The sequence below is a fragment of the Pyrgilauda ruficollis genome, unplaced genomic scaffold (assembly GCF_017590135.1).
Source record: "Pyrgilauda ruficollis isolate IOZ18807 unplaced genomic scaffold, ASM1759013v1 scaffold3, whole genome shotgun sequence".
Taxonomy (NCBI): domain Eukaryota; kingdom Metazoa; phylum Chordata; class Aves; order Passeriformes; family Passeridae; genus Pyrgilauda; species Pyrgilauda ruficollis.
Window position 1 is genome coordinate 24,043,298 of NW_024524377.1, and position 20,239 is coordinate 24,063,536.

The window sequence follows — 20,239 nt, forward strand, 5'->3', positions numbered from 1 at the left end:
TTCTAATTTCCCTTGTTCTTCTTTAGTTGACCTTCCATAGAATTAGCAGAATTAATAATCTATAAATTCTCTCTCAGTGAGATGTTATCAGGGTTATGAGTTTTGATTTATGAAGAAAGACTAAAAAATGTGGATACTCTTTTCCAATTGTCAATTTTTCTAAAAATGTAAGAGAATGTGTGCTGCTAAGGAGTGGTAATGATGTGAGGTTAGAACTTTGGAGAGGTGCCTGTCCATGCTGTCCCATTTGAATACTCTGTGCATGTGTGCAGCTCTCCCTAACACACTGTTGTATTGCTGCTGTCACAGCTGGAACTTTAACCTTGCAGTCTGTTTTGAAAGACTAACACAGTTTAAAATGAGCAAATGACATGGCTGCAGTCACATGATAAATAGGTGCACAGCCTGTGCCAGCATCCTCTGTATAGTGAAATACCCTTTTGCCTTCTGCTAATAGGAGCAGAGAGAACACCTAAATAATGCTGGGCACCTCACTTACTCCTTGTGTGCCTTTGGCAGGCTCAGGGTGGTTTTGCTTCTGTTTCCTGTTGGATGTTGGACATTGTCTGTTTGAACTGTCTGAAATCATCCTGTTTTTTATGATACACAGCATCTTTTCAAAGCTGAGATGTTTTTCCACTTAGTGTGATGGGAAGTAGTTGTTGCTAAATGTACATGTGGGTAGACAGGAGTATGTCTTACTAGCTTGATAAAACATGGTATTTTTTCCTCAAACTACTTTCCCAGACACCTAAAATAAAATTTGAAACTTTTAATACTCCCATACTTTAGAAAACTAAGTTAATAGAATTACTTTATTGAATGTAAATTGGGAAACCTTTCAGTTCACATTATTTTTCCTTTTTTCTAGTGCGAGAGAAGAGGAAGAGTAACCATATAAATCATGTAAGTAAACTGGATTCTATGTAAATAATATTAGGATATTGGGACAAAAATTCAAGGAAACAACTGTAGTAGTTCTAGGTACATAGTCTTACACATGTTCCAAATCTTCCTTGGAAGGGTAAAACTGAATTAACTTTGCCTGTCTCTAAGCAATAAGCAGGCCCAATATAACAAAGCATAGAATGGCTGATGTCAAAAGAGTAAATTTTTTTTTGTTGTTGTCAGTTTTAAATATTTCAGAACAGTAAGAAAGAAAATATAAGCCAACCTGTCTGTATTTTTTGAAACAAAAAATAAAACTGCATTAATTTCTCAGCCAAGATGGCAGGTCTTAAATGGCTTGCTGATTGAGTCTTGCTACAGGACTTATTTTAAAAAGTGTATCCAGTGTGAAAAGAGAATAAGGAACAAATAACATCAGTATGATAAACAAGTGATCCTCCATTAGTTTTAAAATCTGAAAATATGCTCTGAGCTTCTTCCACAAATATTAGTTAGTTTGGACACTTCACTTACCAAAAAAAACCAGCCAAACCAAAAAAGATGCAATGTCATTAATAGGTGGATAAAAAAAAATCATTGACTAGTAAAGGTAAGAATGGAAGTTAGTAACATAAAGCTGAAAAAATATCAAAAGTGTCTACTGATAAAGTACTGGTAAGATAATGGCATTTCAAGTCTCTTATTTTGTATGATTATGCAAGGAGTTGCGGTGATTCTTCTCCCTTTTCTCTCTCTCTTTTTTTTTTTTTTTTGGTTACAATTCCAGCTTTGGTCTGCCAGTACCAAGGTGAGTGTTTTTGCTGGCAAACTTCAGCTGGAATGGGAGATACTCCCAGGCAACTGTTGAGTTTTGAAGGGTGTCAGCATTTTCATATTGTAGACTTCAAAGTTTTAGATAAGGTCTTTTAAAAATTCTGGTGAAAACTAATGAATCCTGAATTGTTTGATTGAAATTCCTCCCTCAATTCCGATGTCCTATCTCTAGTGCAAGGCATTCTCTGAATGTGCTCAGGGAAGCCTGGGTAGGGTTATATTGGAAGGTTTCTTACAGTACAGAATGGACAGAGTTAGGATGGATGATGGAGCATATTGGTAGCTCTAAATAGTAATAGTAAAAGTAAGGGTAATAGCAGTACTCTGTTTCCAGATTCCAGATGCTAAACAGGACATGTGTGAAGTGAGCCATGTCAGGAAAAGGTTTCTGTTTTTTGAAACTGTAACATGACAAACCCCCAAATGTTAAACTGGATAACCAGAAACTGTAAAGGTGTAGGGTGTAAAAGAAGGGAGAAGGTGATTATGGAGTCACAGGGAAATCTAATAGAGTACATCACAGAGAGCAGACTGGGACACAGACTGACAAGAATGGAATGGGAGAGAACTGAGAAAATCAGGACTTGATGCTTTGGCTCAGCTATTTCTGCTGTTAGTTAGCTAAAATCATGTTGTGTATTACAAGGGATGGTTTATAAATTTATCTTACACAAAGGAACTAGATGGCTGCAGGATAGCTTACATTGCAGCAGCAACCACTGGAGGTGTAAAGCCAGTATTCAGTGTGCTAAACAATGTTCTTGAATGTATTTCAGTTCTTTTTTTCTTTTTTTTTTTCTTTTTTTTCTCCCCCAAGGTTTCTCCTGGGCAGCTTACGAAAAAATACAGCTCATGCTCAACAATATTTATAGACGACAGTACCGTCAGTCAGCCTAACCTTAGAAGCACAATAAAGTGGTAAGGACCCCTGTCACCAACGAGGGCTTGTAAGGGTGGCATTGTAAGGGTTATTTGGGATTTTCTGGGGGTCTTGTCTGTCCCAAAAACTGCACCCTGAATGGGAGAAGCACAGCACTGCTTCTGCAGGTTGGTCATGGAAGGGGTGTAGAGCTCTGGGTAATTGACTGCTGGAGGGAGCTCTTGTTTCAGTCACAGAGCTCGTGGACTCTCCTCTTGCAAAGTCGTTCTCATCGTGCACTTGAGGCAGTGCAGAGGTGTGTCAGCACTGTGGGCTTGAAAGTATGTGTTGAGAGGGGAGTTTAGGTCACACTGAAAGCCAAATCAAGAAATTCTTGACCTGGGAAAATTGGAAATGGATTTTGTGTGGAGTTGCAGGAAAAGTTGTAGGGCTGTGTTTGGTACTTTCCAGTGATACTAGTCTGCCCTCTAGTTGTGGAAAACCAGCACGTTGCTGACTTAGGGTTTAGTTCTGGCCTTTCGCCTTTTCTTCACGTACTTGTTATTTTAGGTAGGTGATACTTATGTTCTCCAATGTAAATGGCTGCTGGAGCTATTTTTCTGGGTACCAGGAAGTCAATTATTTGCACTTACATGATACCAGCTGAGAACTGAGAAGAGAGTTTTATCAAGTAGATTGAGGCCCAGAAGGCTTTACTGATTTAATAGTGTAGTAGAGTTTGGAAATGTCTGCATTGATTTGTTACTTTAAAATTTGGTTTCAGACAAAGGTATGCAGCATGTCACTTCTCCTTTTCTAGAGAAAAACAAAACAATAGCCTAAAAAAATAATGCTTGTGCCCATTTGAAGTGACAGTGCACATTTTGTACAGCTGACAGCAGATCAGAACTTCTCATGATAGGTTCCCGTGATGGAAGTGTTCCTGTTACCACCACAAATAAGGAATCTGAAATTTGCCACAGTAGACGAATGTTAATATATGAAACCTGTTGCCTCACTTAGCAGAGACTAAAAACTGTTCTTGTCCACTTCTTGGATTATGCTGGTATAGTGCCATCTTTATTATTCTCTTTTTTAGGCAGTTCCTAAATTAGGCAACTAGACAGGGTTAAAACATCTGCAGAATCTCTGCGATGGGATATGTAACAGCAAGAACTTACATTTCAGTTGGGAATAGTCTACATTTTCACTAAATATCACCTAATCAGGAACTGAAGGTTGAAAATGTCACTTAACACTTATTTTGTTGCACAAATATCTGTGCAATGAATGTAAAAGTAGTTTGGCAGGCAGATCTGATTTGGCCAGATTCTGTTCAGACAGTTAAACATCAGAAATGAGATGTGTAGTGCTTGGGGATGGGAGAGGAGGTCACTGCAAAATGGATTTGTAACATTCCACTGAATGACAGCTTTTGCAATGGAATAGTGTGCATGGAAAATGCTTTGTTAAATCTTTTTTTATTTTCTTTTTTTTTTAGTGTAACATTAGCAATATTCTACCATATAAAGAACAGGTGAGTGAACTCTTCCTTTGCTGAAATATAATGACTTTCTTTTGGAACTAGGGATATAAAATCATAGAATCACTAAGACTAGAAAAAAAACTCTCAAGATCATAGAGTCAGATATGGTCTTGGTCACTTCAGTGACAGCTGGTGAAACTTAAAAGAGCTGAAAATCTGGCACTGTATGCTGTATGTGTTTTCTCTTTGTACCCCCTCTTGAGCAGCTGTGGAAGGGTGAGTAATGCACCCATCCAATGGCACATACAACTCCAAAACAGAGAGGGAGGAAAACATGCTTAACTCACCACAAATCAGCCTTTGGACTTTGTTCAGCTTTTCCTGAGTACAGGGGTATGGATTAGTTTTGAAGGGTGAAGGAACACTCTGTCCATGTACAAGTCACTCTTGCCATTACAGCTAGTTCCAGCATATGCTTCTGAATTACAGCTGACCTTTTGAGGTAATGCTGTTGATGAGTTTCACCTAGTTTCACATTTTGGGGAGAACTTTAGTAGGCATAATACAAGAACATGGAAAGCTATTCATTGTTTAGCATCTTAAATATTTAGTAGTAAGGACTCATCATTAAATGCTTTGCAAAAATACAAGGTAGCTCCATACCATTTTCTAGGAAAAGCTGAACTATAAAATACTTGATCCTTTTTAATGAACAATGATTTTTAGTAGAGCATAGTATTACCAATTAAGTCTTATTGCTAAACTAGTGACTTTTGTTTTGTAGAGATTCTGACAGATCATTGGATATTTTTGATGAAAAATCTCACCCTCTCACAGTAAGTAATTTTTTGTTCTCTGAGTGTATATCAGTAACATACTGATTTATATTATATAAGTTATAAAAATGTATTAGCATCAGGCCACAATCAAATTGATCTTAAATTGTGTCTTTATATATAACACAAACTTTTGAGATCAGCTAGATCAGGAATAGAGCCCAGTCTAAATGTTACAAACTATGTTTGATTTTTATGCTTTGACTATAAAGAGAAACAATCATGTGCCCAGTTCTTTGGTATTCCATGTCTGAAGTTTCTTGTCTGTCTCTTTTCTCCCCCTCTTTAATAACTGCTTTATTAGAAGTGTTTTCTGTTTCTTTAGGAAGACATGATTAGTAGGTATGTGCCTAACCTTTTAAATGACTGCAGACAGGAGAATATAATACATGAAGCATCACGCAGAGTAGACAGCAGTGAGTTTGGCCTTTAAAACACTGGAAAGGCAACATTTTAAGGCAAATATGCATGAGACTGCTTGCAGTAACAGCAAGGAGCATTCAGGATGTGATTTTAATGTGACTGGGCCTGATACACCTTTTTAGACACCCTTAAAGATGCAAAACTCGTAGTACAGGGAGGCTCAAGAGTGGAGTGTGTGCTTTTCACATCCAGTTTGAGCCCTCCTAGCTTAATGCCTGTCCTACAGAACCACTTACTTTGTTTTTCATGTGAAATCAATTTAGCAAAGATCCAGCAGCTTTAAAAATTGAATTTGCTCTGGGACCTACCTGACTGAATGCAGTATAACCCGTTTCGTGGATCTCAATTGGTAATAAACAGATTTTAATAAACAAGTTAATATTTTAAGTTTGTTAAAGTTTCATCCCTAAATATGACCAATTGTGCTAGGAATTGTACAGTGCAATATAAATAAAAAAAACTTTTTTCTCAATTAAAAAAAAAAAACAAAACAAACTTCAGGACAAGAGCTATATTCAAGATTTCTTGTATGGATTGTAGCACTTAAGAGCAAAAAGGGCAGACCAAAACTATTTTATGTTGTGGCTGAGATGGTCACAATGCAAAGCAACACTCCATTTTCCAAAGGCTTCAAATCCTTTTTTATTCTAGCATGCATGCTTTTTATATATTCTTAAAAAACTCCTAAGTTTACACTTCACTCATTGGTCAGGAGAGACAAAGTGCTTATTGGAATAGAAAGTTGCAGATTTCTCTTACTTATCCTTCTCTCTTTCTTGGTTTCTGTGTCAACAACCTTGGTAGGAAATTCTTCCAGGGGTAAACATGGATCCTCTTATCAAACATCTCTCTGATTCAGAGAAGTCGCTGTAAAACCTCTTCCACAATTTTAAATGCCTGAATCTGTTGTTTCCCATTCAAAATTATTTATGTAAGATGAACTCCATCAGACAATTTCTTTATGTAACAACCTGGCATCCTTTGATCCTTTCATACAGCCTCCCTCCTGTTTAATGAGAATAAAATCATTGTGTCCTCTGGGGAACACGTAAAGGTCTCTTCTATCTTACTGCAGCATACAGACAGAAACAGAGTTAGGGCTGATGGTCACACTTCTGAGGGAAAGGCACACATGGCTTCTTAGTTTCTATAGCAATGGTGTTTTGCCTGGGTACCTACTGTTCCTTCAGAAAGGTTAATTAGCAGGAAGAAATCTCTGAACACCTTGTCTTCCAAAGATGCAGTCACAAGGAGTCCAAACCTGGCTCTGTTGGCCCTGATGGGACCCAGGTACCGGTATCATGGATTTAGTCACAAATACAGTCTTGGTGCTTCCTTTCTCACCTCCAGTGTCTTGATTTAAGACAATTTAAAAGGAGAACATTCTGAAATAAGTTGCCTCCTTGTATAGGTTCAATCAATCCCTTTCCACCAATAAGAAAAGAACACAAGTAGATGTAAGTCAAAAAAGCCAGTTTACTGACAAACAAAACAGCAACAGGCAAAAACTAACAGTAAATAACTGCTAAATACCAAACTGCTGAATCTCACATCCTGGGGGAGCAGGGAGAGCCCCAAAATGCCAGAAATACCCTTCCCAAGATGAGAAAGCCACTAACAGCAGTCTCTCTGAGACCAGGGAAAAAAAAAAACACCAAAAAGAGAACCCAAAATGGGCAAATCCTGTGCTCAAGGCAAGACCAAGAAGCCGGGAAAGCCAAGACCACACAGCAGCAGGGCCCAGCTGCCTTCAGAGCCAAGTTTAAAAGCAGCCACCCATCCCCAGCTTCCCACAGCAGGGTCCTAGAGACAGTGACAGGTTTTGGGCACAGACAGATGAGGAATACAATACCATTTTGGGTTACCTCAGCACATCCATTCAGCAAAAATGTACTTCCAGATGTGCTTTTGTACCATGTGTAGCACAGGAATGAGCAGTGTTCCTGCTCATGCTGTTCCTGATGCTGCATGTCCCCCTTGCAGAGTAACCTCTGTTGGTTAGTGGTGTATTAGAAGGCTGTGTGGGCAGTACTAAGTTAACTTACCTCTGCATTTTACTTGACAATGCTCCCTGGCTATTTTAAACTACAAAACCACAGGAAAACGCTGCTTTGCTTACCTTACAACTGCTAGCCTCGTATCAAGCAGGTACGCTGTTCTCAGCTGCTGTCCTGACCATACTGTAGGTCTGACTTGGACTGTAGACAGAAATCTGTTCAGTCTTGCAGAACCAGTGTGCAGAGTTGGAGCTCTTGAAGTTTCATCCCTCCAGAAAAAGTGCTAAATATCAGAACGTATCAAACACTTACTTTAGGATTGCTTTTACAGACTGTTTATTTCTGAGCTTTTCTTCTCCCCTGTGTTTAGAAACAGTTTAGCACTGTGTTTAGTGTCAGAGTTAAATCTTACCGTTCATTAGCTTTGTTGTCTTTCTGGAGTCCCTCAAGAATGGGTCCTATGAAGACAGTGTAAATTACCTTCTAGTTCTACCTGTGACAGAATTATTGTGATGTGTTCTTCAGCATTTCCTCAGCTGGAAGAGGAATCTCATGAAGTCTGTTCATTTTGGCTTTTGAAGAGCCATTGTTTCCCTGGTGTGTATATACCTGTGATTTTCTTGCAGGGAGAAACTTTTTTTTTTTTACATCTCTTTCAGTCTGAAGAATGTTCCATGGACAGTAGTTAGCACCTAGCAGTGATGATAGTGGTTCATGCTCTTTCCTGTTGGCCCTACAGATCAAACAAGTGTTCAGAAGAGAGATACCAGCTAAAGCTACTGTGTTTTGTTCGGAACGTTTGCAATATTGCAAGGCTGCTTCTTTCAGGGTGTAATTCTGTTTCCTCTGTGACAGGAAATGGGTGTATACACCTCAGTGAGAAGAAACAACCTGTGCTTTAGAGTCAGTGTTAAGTAGACAGCTTTTCAGTAATTCCAAGAACTTTCTTTCAGCGGGAGGAAGTCCCAGATGACTACTACAAGCATGACCCTGACCACAAGCACATCTACCGGTTTGTGCGGACGCTCTTCAGCGCAGCGCAGCTGACAGCGGAGTGTGCAATAGTCACACTGGTAAGGGCAGCTCCAGCCTTTGGAGCACTTTCCCCTCTCCTCATAAGAGATCTGGGCTGAACTGGCATTTAAATAGTTAAGAGTATCTCATGAAACCCTATGAATGAAGGCACAGTACAAGTGAGTTCATTATAGATTTCTAAGTAGTCACAGAAGTGATTAAAAAAAAAGGGCAATTCCCTTTTCTGTATATAAATATGTAATGCTTAATTACTTGCCCAATAAAACCCTGTGTGTTTCATAATACATAACCCGCTGGAGAAGCTTGAGAAGAGCAGAACAGTGGGATGCTGTAAACAGTGGGGTGTGCTTAGATCATACACAAAGACATTTTTTATTTCAGCTGTGTGCAAGGGAGGGTGTTAGTTTTGAGTTCATATTAACCACAACTGTCTCAAGAGACCAAGAGTCAATCCTATAGGAACTCTAGGAGAGGATATTTCTCATTATTGTCTCCTTCAATCATTGCCACTTTTCTACCAAACTTTTTTTTTTAATTAAGCTGAAGAGGCTATAACTTTTTTCCCCAGGTAAGATGGAGGTGCTTAGAATTTAAGAAAAATATTAAGATCATAATCTCATTACAGTTCTTTGTTTGATTTCAGCAAGCATGATGGATTAAAAAATTTATCAATGACAATGATTTTTTATTTACATATATGTATTTGTGTGTCTGTGTGCATATTATGTATATGAAAGGAAATTTAAATATCACAGCATGTATAATTGCTACTTCAGACTGTCTCTCAAACTGCACTTTGTTGCACGCTAAACTTCAGTCTTCATTGTGGCTTCTTTCTGAAAAACAGTGTGAAAGGAGAACAGAACTGTCACCAAAAAGGCAGTATAGCAATTAAGCAAACTTAGCTTGAAGGACTCTCTTTAATAAGAAAATGAGTAATTAAAAAAGCTGAATATTTACAAGCTGTTGAAACTCTGAAAGTAGTTGGAGGTTTTTGATTTTTCAAAGACAGGCAAACAATTTTGACAGAACAAGATGACAGGTAACCCAGGGCAAACTATGTGAAGTGTTTACAAAAAATGGAGTTACTTTTTAAAGTGAATTTTACCGCTAGATGGCCCTGTTATTATAGGAACACCTTTGGGCTATTTGAAGGCTACAAGCCAAGGATGGGAAGAAAGCATGGAGAGAACTCAGTGACAAAGATTAATCCTTCCCTTAGACCTTAATAGGTCAAGTTTCCCTTACCCACTAATTTATCTGAAGCTACATTAGAAATTTGCATTTGGATGAGGGAATATAAAATTAAAAACAATTTCTATTCAAATTTGAAAGTGTGTATTTCTTATTACATGGATCATTATAGGAGTGTGAATAGTAGAGAACTTTCAAGGAAGAGAGAGATTCAACATCCTGGAGTTGGTTTGAGGTCTCATGGGAGGAAAAGACCAAGGCACATCTTTGGACTTGGGCATGTCTCACTGCCTAAGCAGTGGGTGATGGAAATGAAGGGATTGAAGTCTGTTCTATACAGAGTGAGACAGAAATAGCACTAAAGGCCTTTCACTGTGGAAAGACAGCGATTAACACCTCTTTGTCCAATCACTAGAGATCAAATGCAGGTTTTAGCACTTCCTGTTAAGCTACAAGTGCTGAACCTTAACCAGGATGAAAGGCTAATGTGATGGGATCTGCTATCCAGGTAGGCCCTAATGAGAACCTGCCAGTGCTTCTTGTGGCTGGGTGACAGAGCTGTAGCAGTGTCTCCTGAAGGAGCAGTGCTCGTTGCTCAGAACTCTCACCTCACTACCTATTGTGTACCCTGATGGTCCAGCTCTTGGGAGAAAATAAAAAATGGAACCTGTAGCTCCTGAAAATTTCGATTCTTAAGTGTAAATAATAATCACTGATACTTTGTTGGCACACTTAACAGTAATAAATAATCCTATTGGACTGGCATGTTTGCTGCTCAGCTCTGCTCCAGGTCTTAATTACACACATATCATTGTGGGGTTTTGTTGTTTGGTTATTTTCCCTTCTTCTTTGTATAGGTTTATTTGGAAAGGCTTTTAACCTATGCAGAGATTGACATATGCCCTAGTAACTGGAAGAGGATAGTCCTAGGAGCTATTCTGCTGGCTTCTAAAGTCTGGGATGATCAAGCTGTGTGGAATGTGGATTATTGCCAAATACTGAAGGACATTACTGTTGAGGACATGTAAGTTGCAAGGTTTGGGTAGTCTACAGTGGTGGGGTTTTTACTGTTTTGTTGTATGTGATTTTTTTTTTTGTTGTTGTTGTTTATTTATGGTTTTTTAAATAGCACGTGATCATGCTGAAAAAAATCTCTCTGTTGCTATGATATATATATATATATATATGGTGTATATTTAGTGTCTGGCCTCATTCTCTTTTGTACCTGAAGAAACTTCGGATAATTACCCTACATTGAGACAAGTCTCCATTAATAATTTTAATGACTTGCGTGAGTGACTTCAAAGTTAGTTCTTAATCTCAGTGATGAGCCATGGAACTAAACTGCCCAATATGTAGTCTTATCAAAGGTTTTTTAGAAGGAAAAAAAAAGTGAACTAAATTTGTCCCCTGCCTTTTCTGTTTTAGAATTTGCAGAATTGCAAGGTAAACCATAACCTGGGACTTTCATGTGTGCTTGTGTATCCAGTTAAGGCCTAAACATCTCAAGTCTGAACTCTAGTGCTGCTGCTGGCCAGCAGGTGTTTGTATGGGTAGCTGTGGTTGCCTGTGTTACTCACAGCCACTGCTGCAGCTTATCCTTTCTGGGTAGGTTCTTAGATGTGCTTACAGTGCTGAAAACAAAGTCCTCAGCCTTATTACTGCTTGTTTTGTAAGGCTGTTCCTTAGATGTATTTTTGTCTTAGATGTCCATTTCAGTTTTCCAGAAATTTTGAATCTGCTGTCTTTTCTTGCTGCACTCAGCTTTAAGGCAGATTCTGCAGTATGGGAAGACATTCATCCTCATGGCTCCAGGCTCATACTCTGGGCTGGAGATGTGTTTATGTGAACTGTAGTTGACCCATTAGATTTTCTGTTAAATTCCTTCTCACAAAGTTCTATCTCAGAGCTTTGAAATGTCAATATTTTTGTTTGCTAGCTTGTTCTCCTATCACAGGTAGAAATTATACAAGTCCAGCTTAAAACACCAGGCTTTCTAGCCTTGCTTTCATGAGATGCTTTGTATGTGAGTTTAATCACAGTGCTTGCCCTGAGCATGTGTCCAGGGCTGTGCAGTGGCAGCCACTTCTAGCACAGGAGCAGACTGAGCTGGCAGAGCTCTGCACACAGCACTGGGAGGCTGCCTGTGTCATGGGGCAGTGTTCTTGCCCCAAGCTCTCTTCCCTGGATTCAGCCCAAACTAATGTTTCAAATACAGTAAGTAATTATTCATTTGGGACTCTTTAGGAAGAGGAATATCTAGTTTTCTTCCTTTTAGGTAGGGAGCTGTATTTCTAAAAATGAGGGAGTTTTCTGCACCAAAATAATTTTTATTATTCAAATTAATTCACATCTCAAACAGCAACCACTGTTACTTGTTTTATACATACCCCTTGCCTGGGAGTTCTTTTTCTCAAAATGCAGGACACTGCCAGCCCTTCTTTCAGGAAAGCACAATTAGTGATTTTATACAATGTACATCTCCACTTAGCCTGGCCCCGAGCACTCATCTATCTGAGGAACATGCTTTAAGCATTGCTGCAAGTAACTCTGAGATGGCTGAAGTGGGGTCAGCAAAGCCAGAAGTGCTGGAGTGTACATCTTGCTCTTTTTGATGTCTCTTCTTCTAGTCCTATTTGGGACAAATCAAATTGATAGCACAGAAAATATCTTTAACAAGCAGGATATTAATGCTCTATTGCCAATGCTGGGTCTCTTGAAATTGTCAGTACTTGCATTTTCAAAGCAGTAATGGTGGTAAGGAAAATAGATGGAATTTAGGCTTTTTTTCCCCCTCCAATCTGAGGATGGGATTTTTGTAATCCCATCTCATTTGAGATTATTTAGACCTTTGAATTTAGGTATGGGCAGACACTGTACTACCCCCTTCCTTACAGTGGCACAGGATGTTCATCCCAGGCTCTGCAGCTGGGCAGACTTCACCACTCCTTGGCTGGATAACATCACCATTATAGAGACCTTGGAAAACTGCTTCAAATACTTGGCAAAGTTGTTTTAAGTTTACAAGCCTACTTACAATTCATGGTTGGTACATAGTTACTGTGAGTTTTAGCAGTTGCAGTATTTTTAAACCAGTCATTTGATAATGAGTATTCCAAATACAAGAGTTAGTGAGAGAAAATAATTGGCAAAGGATTTTAGTCGCAGTTGCATTCTGATGTTGGAGATGGCTGGTGATGCTGCCAAAAAATCCACCCAAAATCCCAGCAGCTCTGCAGCTAAAGACAGCTTGGCAGGACTCTACCAGGTGTCACTACCTGGGTGGGCCATCCTTGTGCAGGAACAGCCCATCTACAGGAACTGGTGGCAGGTTTGGTTTGTGGGTTCCTCTGAACTCTCCTCTTGGCTCTCTGTATCTAGAATGACCTCACTAACCTGATAGATGCTCTTGTTGACCCACTGCAAGCCAAGCACAGGGGCTGCACCACTCTGGAACTGGCAGAAGGTTTTAGATCTGATTTAGTTCACCAGTTTGCAAATCTCTTGTGTGTGTGTGCTTACAAGCCAGGCAGCCCTTGTGAAGCACCTCCTCCCCACCAAACTCTCCCCTCGCTGCTCGGAGTTGTGCTGGCAGTGCCCCCAACAGCTTTGGGATTTTTTAGGAGCTGGGGGCTCTCAGGTTCTGAAGGGATACAAGATCCAGGCCTGGCAACAGCCACATGTGATCATTTGCCTTTGCCTCATCCTACTCAACATAGCTGAAGTGTTTATCTTAATTTTTCTATCACAAGCCCTTTTCTATTTGCCCAAGGCAAAGGTGGGATTTTACAATAAAAGACATTTTTCTTCTGGGTTTTGGGAGATAGTTTTTTTGTTTGTTTTACTTATTTCTAATGGGGAAAAAATCAAAGGAAATTCAGTTGACATTTGGAAGTCATCCTTTGTCAGAACTTGCTAGCTTTGATGAGACCGAATCCATAATTGCTGAAAAATTAACAGTACAGCTGCTAATCTTGCCATGATTGTTTGTAAGGGGACACATGCTGTTCATTCTTTAGGCTACATGTATTTGTAAATAAGGCACAGAAAAAACATGGGCATTATCCTTTCCCAGGTTTTAAACCACTGTTAATAGACTTGTTAATCCAATGAAGAATTGAATTTTTACAGAATTAAAATGTATTAGCCTAGTGAATACAAAAGGGGCAGTGAAGAGCATTTACTCACAGGGTAAATCAAGCTCTGATCAGCTGATCATCAAAACATTATCTGATTTACATTTCTATAGCTTATGACCAAATGAACAGGAAATTAATTTTGGCACTAGGTTCAATGATACTCAAGTCTGCTATGCTAGGAAGAAACACAAAGCTGCTATTCATATTGAGACCCACCACCCAATACAGGACAACACAGATGATTCCTTGATTTATTTGCCCCTGCACTGATCAGTAAAGCATCCATTTTAAAAGCTCCCAAAAAAGCAGTAACAACCTTGGCACTGACTTTGTGCAACTCATCCTCTGGTGTATTTGCAGTTGGCCTGTACAGCTGCTAAATTCTGTTGGAACAGATTTGCTACCTGTAGGGGCTGTTGTTGAGTTGTTGTTGAACTGAATTGCTGGGTTTGAGTACCACCAGTTTCTTTTTAGGTTAATTTGTAAAACATTGGTTTTCCTCTGTAGAACATCTCTGCTTTAGCTGACCACATTACAGTAGCTGAAGCAGTTTTTTTCATGTCATGGCACTCTCCACACTTTCCTCCAAGTATTTTGCCTAGTGAAAACAGACAAGAGTAAAAACTGGACAGTGCCCTTTGACATAGTACTTTGTTATCCTGCCTAATGCTATTGAGGAGAAAATTCCTTCTCCCACCTAATGCTGCTTATTTATTTATTTATTGGAGATGAATCCATGTTGCTTCAAGAGGCTTTTTTCTGTGAGATAATAGCAGCAGCTCTTCATAGATCCATTTGTTGCCGTGGTGATCTGCCTACTCCTTTTGTTAGTCCGCCTCTGCTTCAATAAACCCCCTTCCTGTTATCAGCCTGGTGAAAATGCCTGCAAGTTCTTCAGAGCTAATAAACAGCATACATCATTCCTTTCATCTGATCACTATAGTGTGGGGCCGTATGAGAGTGAGAATGGCGCATGAATTGTACAGCTGCACTAATGGAACTCCGAAGAATGACCCTCCCCGCTCAGCCGAGCGAGTGCGCGACAGGGCACTGCCTTCCGAGCCGAGCCGGAGGTGCCCGGCCTCAAAAGCTGCACCTTGTTTTGAGCACCAGGGAATGACCTGTCTCTCGAAACTAATAATGCAGAGCTCTCGGTGACCTGTTTCAAAGTTGCTGGGTTTGAAACAAGCTTGAGGTCTCTTCAGTGTTTTCAGCCAGCTAAAACAATCTTTTTTTTCCTTTGTCTCCTGTCCCTTATGCCTCCTAGGAACGAGATGGAAAGACACTTCTTGGAGCTACTGCAGTTTAATATCAATGTTCCTGCCAGTGTTTACGCCAAATACTACTTTGATCTTCGCTCCCTAGCAGATGACAATAACCTGAGCTTTCTGCTGGAGCCTCTCAGTAAAGAGAGAGCACAGAAGCTGGAGGTAAATGGTCTGAGAGTGGGTGAGCAGGGGACTCCTCTCTCTTGTATGAGTAGTAAGAGCATCTGTTGCTAATCATGTTAAGTGGCAGTTAGAAAAACTAAAAAGCTTTTAGATTAGCGTATTACAGGGTAATTTAACCCTTTTATAAATACAGTTAGCACTTCTAAAACCATGCATAGGCTAAGCTAGAATTCTGAGGAAAGGAAGGGTTTTGGAAGAGATTACAAAAGTCTGGCAGATAGCAAAATAAAATGGATGTTATTTTGGGAACCGTAGTTCAGCTAGGCTACTTAAGATTGAAAGGATTAGTGTCATATGTAATGGATTGTCTTTCCTTCCTTGGTCACAGTCTGTATTCCAAGCACCTAGAGACAGTCACACTCAAACCCTTTAAATACTACCAGCTGAAGGTTTCCCACTGCATCCCACTGCACAGCCGCTTTTAGATTTAGCGGGAGCGCTCTTACTGCTCTCATGGTTTAATAAACAGTTTGTCTGGGGGCAGCTGCAGAAATAAGTTGTGGCTTCCCACCTTTACAGAGAAACGTTGCTTTAAGATAAACTTTTGGAATAGCCCCTTGTTGGGAGCCCTTCAGAATGCCCAGAGGAGTGTAAGCGCAGATTACTGTCCCCCAGAGGCTGCCCTCGTGGGGAGGCCCCGCAGCCTTCTTGGCGCGAAGGCTCATTTTAAAAAGCTGTAACTTCCGCAGAGTCAGTCTTCCTAGTTGCTGGAGATATGTAAGACATTTTGAAAATATACAAATTACCTGGGTTCCAGGGAAATTTCTTGTTGGATCAATGCAACCTTTCATCTGTCCAGGTTTAATTGATGACTCTGCATGTTGTTCTGTTGACCTTTCAACAAAAGCATTACCACAGGCCCTGTACACACTGATACCACAGTCCCTTTCAGAGAGGGGTGTGCTGCAGATTCTTGGCTTATATTGTTCCATTGTCCACCCCCAATAATTCTGCCAAGGGCCAGGGATTTTATTTTGTCCCATAAGTGCCTGAACTTCAGGAGTAAGTGGGATCCCTCCTCGTCCTTTGGAATGAGAAGTATGATATGCCTATGAATTCCTCTATTTAAAGTTAAGCAATGCAGCTCTTCTGCTTTGTCTCACCCTTGTTACTTGCACTTTAAGCTAACACTGTCACTAATTGTAAATGTGGTTGTAGGGCAGTTCATAGTCCACAGGAAATTGTTTACTGAACTGCTCAGTGCCAGGGCATAAGTGGATGATTTACAGATTGTGAGCCTGTTTTGTTTCTTCTTTCTTAGTATTTGGGGGCTTGGTATTTAAAACCAGAGTAATTTTCAGACCACTATGTAATTTGCTATCATGCACTTACTAATGCATGTATATTGGACATTTTGGGGTTTAATTCTAAAATGTGATAAATATTTAGACTATTTGCTGAAATTGTTAATTCTACTTTTTCGTTAGAAGCATATAAGCAGCTGATAGGAGCCTGTGTAAAGCAGTGAATTAGTGAATTCCAGAAACTGAAAACTGATTTACACCATATGGGCAACTGGGGCTACATATATGTCAACACAGGTTGCTGTGTGATTGATGTGCTAGCATTAAAGCAGGATGGAGAGTCTGTCTGGTCTTGCACCAGGAGCTCATGCCGCCAGTGTCTCAAAGAATGCCACTCTTGAGCCAAACGCATGCCTCCAGAAGGTCGGCAGAAATAAATGTAAATAATTATTTTAAAATACACTTAGAACTTTATTCACGCTCAGAGTGCTGTTCACCTTTTGAACTTGCAGAACACTGGGCTGTGCTGAATGGGTGCTGCCTTAAAGGGAAGGTGTAGGTTTGTGGCTGATCACAGGACTCTGAAAGTTCATCTGGTGATAGGTGGTAAATTATTAATGGAAGTAAATGTTCAGGGCTGAAATTCAGTTTGACTTTTTTATTAGAGGTATCCTTATTAATTTGCATTGATAATGCCTGAAGGCTCCAATCAGAAACAGGCCTTGGAGGGGAGGAGACACAGTATTTTTTTGACAATTGTGTTATTAGGATTTAAATAATTAGGCTTGTTACTAGAATAGCTAGATAAGCAGGGCAAAGGCAAGCCAATAAATGGATGAAAAAGCAATTCAGCACTAGATTGTCTACACGTGCTAATATTTAATTGCTATAATAAAGTACCATGGCTGCCCTCCCATCTCAGATCATGGGGGTGATCCTGGTAAGAAAGAATATGTTGGGAGTGAGGGTGTAGAGAAGGTAAAGGCAAAACAGACACCCTAATAGAAATTCATTTCCTTGGCTTGCTTGCCCTGAGTGGCCAAGGGTACAATGCCCGAGGGAGCACAGAAACCTTTTCTCTCAGAGAAATACCTATGTGTGTTTCTGCACTGTTAAAATAAAATTTTTGTGCTGCTGCATCCACCAGACCCAGCTACTGGGGTGATTTTCAACGTAACTTCCACAAACTTAAGTCTGAAATGGATCCAAGTTTTTCATTAGATGGTGAGACTAGTAAAATAAAGAAGATACTTGCATGTGGAAACCACTCATCTTCTTTTGGTCTACCCTTCTGATGGCTCATGTTTACCTGGGGACAGACCCCATTACTATTTTCCCTCCAGAGTAGTCCTTATTTATTGTCATTCTGGATAAAAGCCAGAAGTGTCACTGCTGCAGAGCACCTGTGCTGTTGGAATTGCACTTGTAAAACCTCCCTTGGAGCGTTCAAACTTTCCTAATGCAGGCTTTCCATTTTGTGTCTGTCTGTGGTGTCCAGGCAATCTCCCGGCTGTGTGAAGACAAATACAAAGACTTGTCAAAAGCTGCTATGAGACGATCTTTCAGTGCTGATAACTTAGTTGGTATCCGCCGTTCCAATGCCATCCTCTCCTGAGGAGAGAGCAAGGTGCAGCACCAGGAACCAGCATGCACAGGAGCCAGAGGAATGCGCCACTCCCTGCACGCAAGCCAGCGCTGATGGTGTCTTCCAGCAAGGGCAAGCCAGAGTCAGCCAGCCAAGGGAGCCCAGGGCTTGAGGAACACACTTGGTGCAAAAGACAAGACCTTTGTCAAATCAACTCTCTCCTCCTTCTAATGTATCCAGAGGTGCAAAAACAAACTTATCTCCTTCTCTCCCCCACAGACGTTTGCTTACTATGTAGGCCTATAGCTGTGAACTCTTGAGGTTTTTAATAATAAGTAGTTTTAAATTTTAGAATTTAAACACTAACCACATGACTATAGTTACAATGTTCTTCCCTCCTCTCCCCTGTCATCCAGAGTCTTCACTGCATTTGTATTTCAGGTCAATGCAGTGTTAACAAAAACAACACATGGGACTCTTAAAGTATAAAGCCACTCTGGAGCTGAAAACAGTAGCATAGACACGTGTTGATGGCTTTTCCCTGGTTTGGCTACTAAAAGCTGCTATTATTGGTGATGTGTTCATACCAAGAAGCTGCCCAGCAGGAAGGAATTCCATCTCTGCACCCACAACTTCACTCCAGTAAAGATTGTCAAAAGACTTTGAATGTTTTGACTGGGGGCAGAGATAGGGTTTTATGTATTGTTAAAATGTATAGGGTCCATGCTGCATTTCTTGTGAATTATGGTGCTTCTCTCATTTTCTAATACTTATATTGCTCTGGAAGAGATGTAATCTGTGTATTTTTCTGAGGCATTGAATGAAAAAGTTGGTCTGGAAACATCATCACCATCCCAAACAGTGTAGCAATCCAGTGGTGAATGGCGTGTGTGCAGCACTGCTTCTCTGAGTTCTACTGCAGATCTCTTGTGCTATATACAGTGAGTTCCTAAAGCTGATATTGTGCATCCATCTGGCTCTCCTTGGGTTTCAGTTTCCTGGGAGGAAGTTACATTCATAATGAGACAATAATGAGTTTGAGAATCCTGGACTACCTATCAAGGTAGATGGAAAAATATTGTGTTCAACTGAGAATTATCAAAAAGCTTTCTATAAACCTTTTTTTTTCCCAAAGTGAATTTTATCTTGTGCAACTGCTCTAGAGGCTTGGGGTTTGCTCTTTCTGAGACTTTAGAACAGAGCTTACTTTCAAGCTCTGAAACTGAACTCTAAACAGGATAAGTATTATTGTAGACTCTTCCTGTTACAAGTCTTTGTAGTATCTTCCTTTCTTGGATCCAGATAGGTTCTAGGCAGTGTCCTAGGAGCAATCTCCCTCCAAATGACACGGGTTTTGTGCACTTCCTCTTACGGCCAAGGCCCAGAAACTTACACTGAACAACAAGTCCATCTGCCTTTGGGAGTGGGGCTGTGTGAGTGCCACCATCAGTGTGGCTGCACTCAGCTGTTCAGATGATGCATACAGCCTTTTGCAGTGTGCAAATGTGCCAGCTCCTGGCTCCCAAACCCACGGGACTTGGCACTTCAGGTATTGATCACAAATCAATACTGAAAATAACACTACATCTTCAGGTGGTTTTCCTTTCTCATGTTTGTATTAAAAGAAAAGCTAATAAACTCTATTTTAATTAAAGTTAAAGGTGAAGGGTGTGTTCTGTACAGCTGTTGGATTCCACTGCCCCTCAAAAAAGGAGGGGGAAAAAAAAAAGAGAGAAACCCCAGTGGTGTGTGTTAAGGCCTCTCCATTCCCCACACCAGCCTGTCACCTTCATTTGGTCCCCATGGGCTGGCAGTGTCTGGGAGGAGGCAGCAGACTCCTGGGAAGGGTGCAGCCCTGCATGGCTGCCCAGATCTTCCCACATGCTCTTTGGATTTAGAACTTGCCTTGGGCTGCTCAAGTAAAACCACTCACTGACAGTTTCTTTGCACTTCAATGGGCTTTAAGTAGGGCCAGTCTCTCTGGAGGCGATTTGATGGTTTTTAAGTCGTCCCTTGAGGAGCACTCAATTGGAAGCTACAAGTGACCAGCTCCTGGATTGACTTGTGACCTAATTGCTAAGGAGCTTTGCTTCCCTCAGCACGGCCAGGTGCCTTCAGCTGTGTGGGATCAGTCTGGTGCTCTGCTGTGGGGCTGCTCCAAAAGCAGCCACTCACTGTGAGCTGCTCAGCAGAGACTGGGGCCACTCGCTTCCCTTTTTTGCCAGATGAGATGGAGACTTTTCCTGATGATCTGGATGGCAGGTGAAT

At 40.5% G+C, this 20,239-nt stretch overlaps 1 protein-coding gene across 1 annotated transcript in view; it reads left to right on the forward strand.

Annotated features, from left to right (window-relative positions):
• Positions 1-19,625, forward strand: part of CCNYL1 (cyclin Y like 1) — a 33,623-nt gene extending 13,998 nt beyond the window's left edge. The window contains exons 3-10 of the mRNA XM_041473052.1: positions 872-906; positions 2,540-2,640; positions 4,083-4,118; positions 4,852-4,903; positions 8,277-8,396; positions 10,410-10,576; positions 14,959-15,121; positions 17,885-19,625. Of these exons, the coding sequence (XP_041328986.1) occupies positions 872-906; positions 2,540-2,640; positions 4,083-4,118; positions 4,852-4,903; positions 8,277-8,396; positions 10,410-10,576; positions 14,959-15,121; positions 17,885-18,001 (791 nt within the window). The 3' untranslated portion in view covers positions 18,002-19,625. The remainder of the gene's footprint in view (positions 1-871; positions 907-2,539; positions 2,641-4,082; positions 4,119-4,851; positions 4,904-8,276; positions 8,397-10,409; positions 10,577-14,958; positions 15,122-17,884) is intronic.
• Positions 19,626-20,239: the final 614 nt, after the last annotated feature.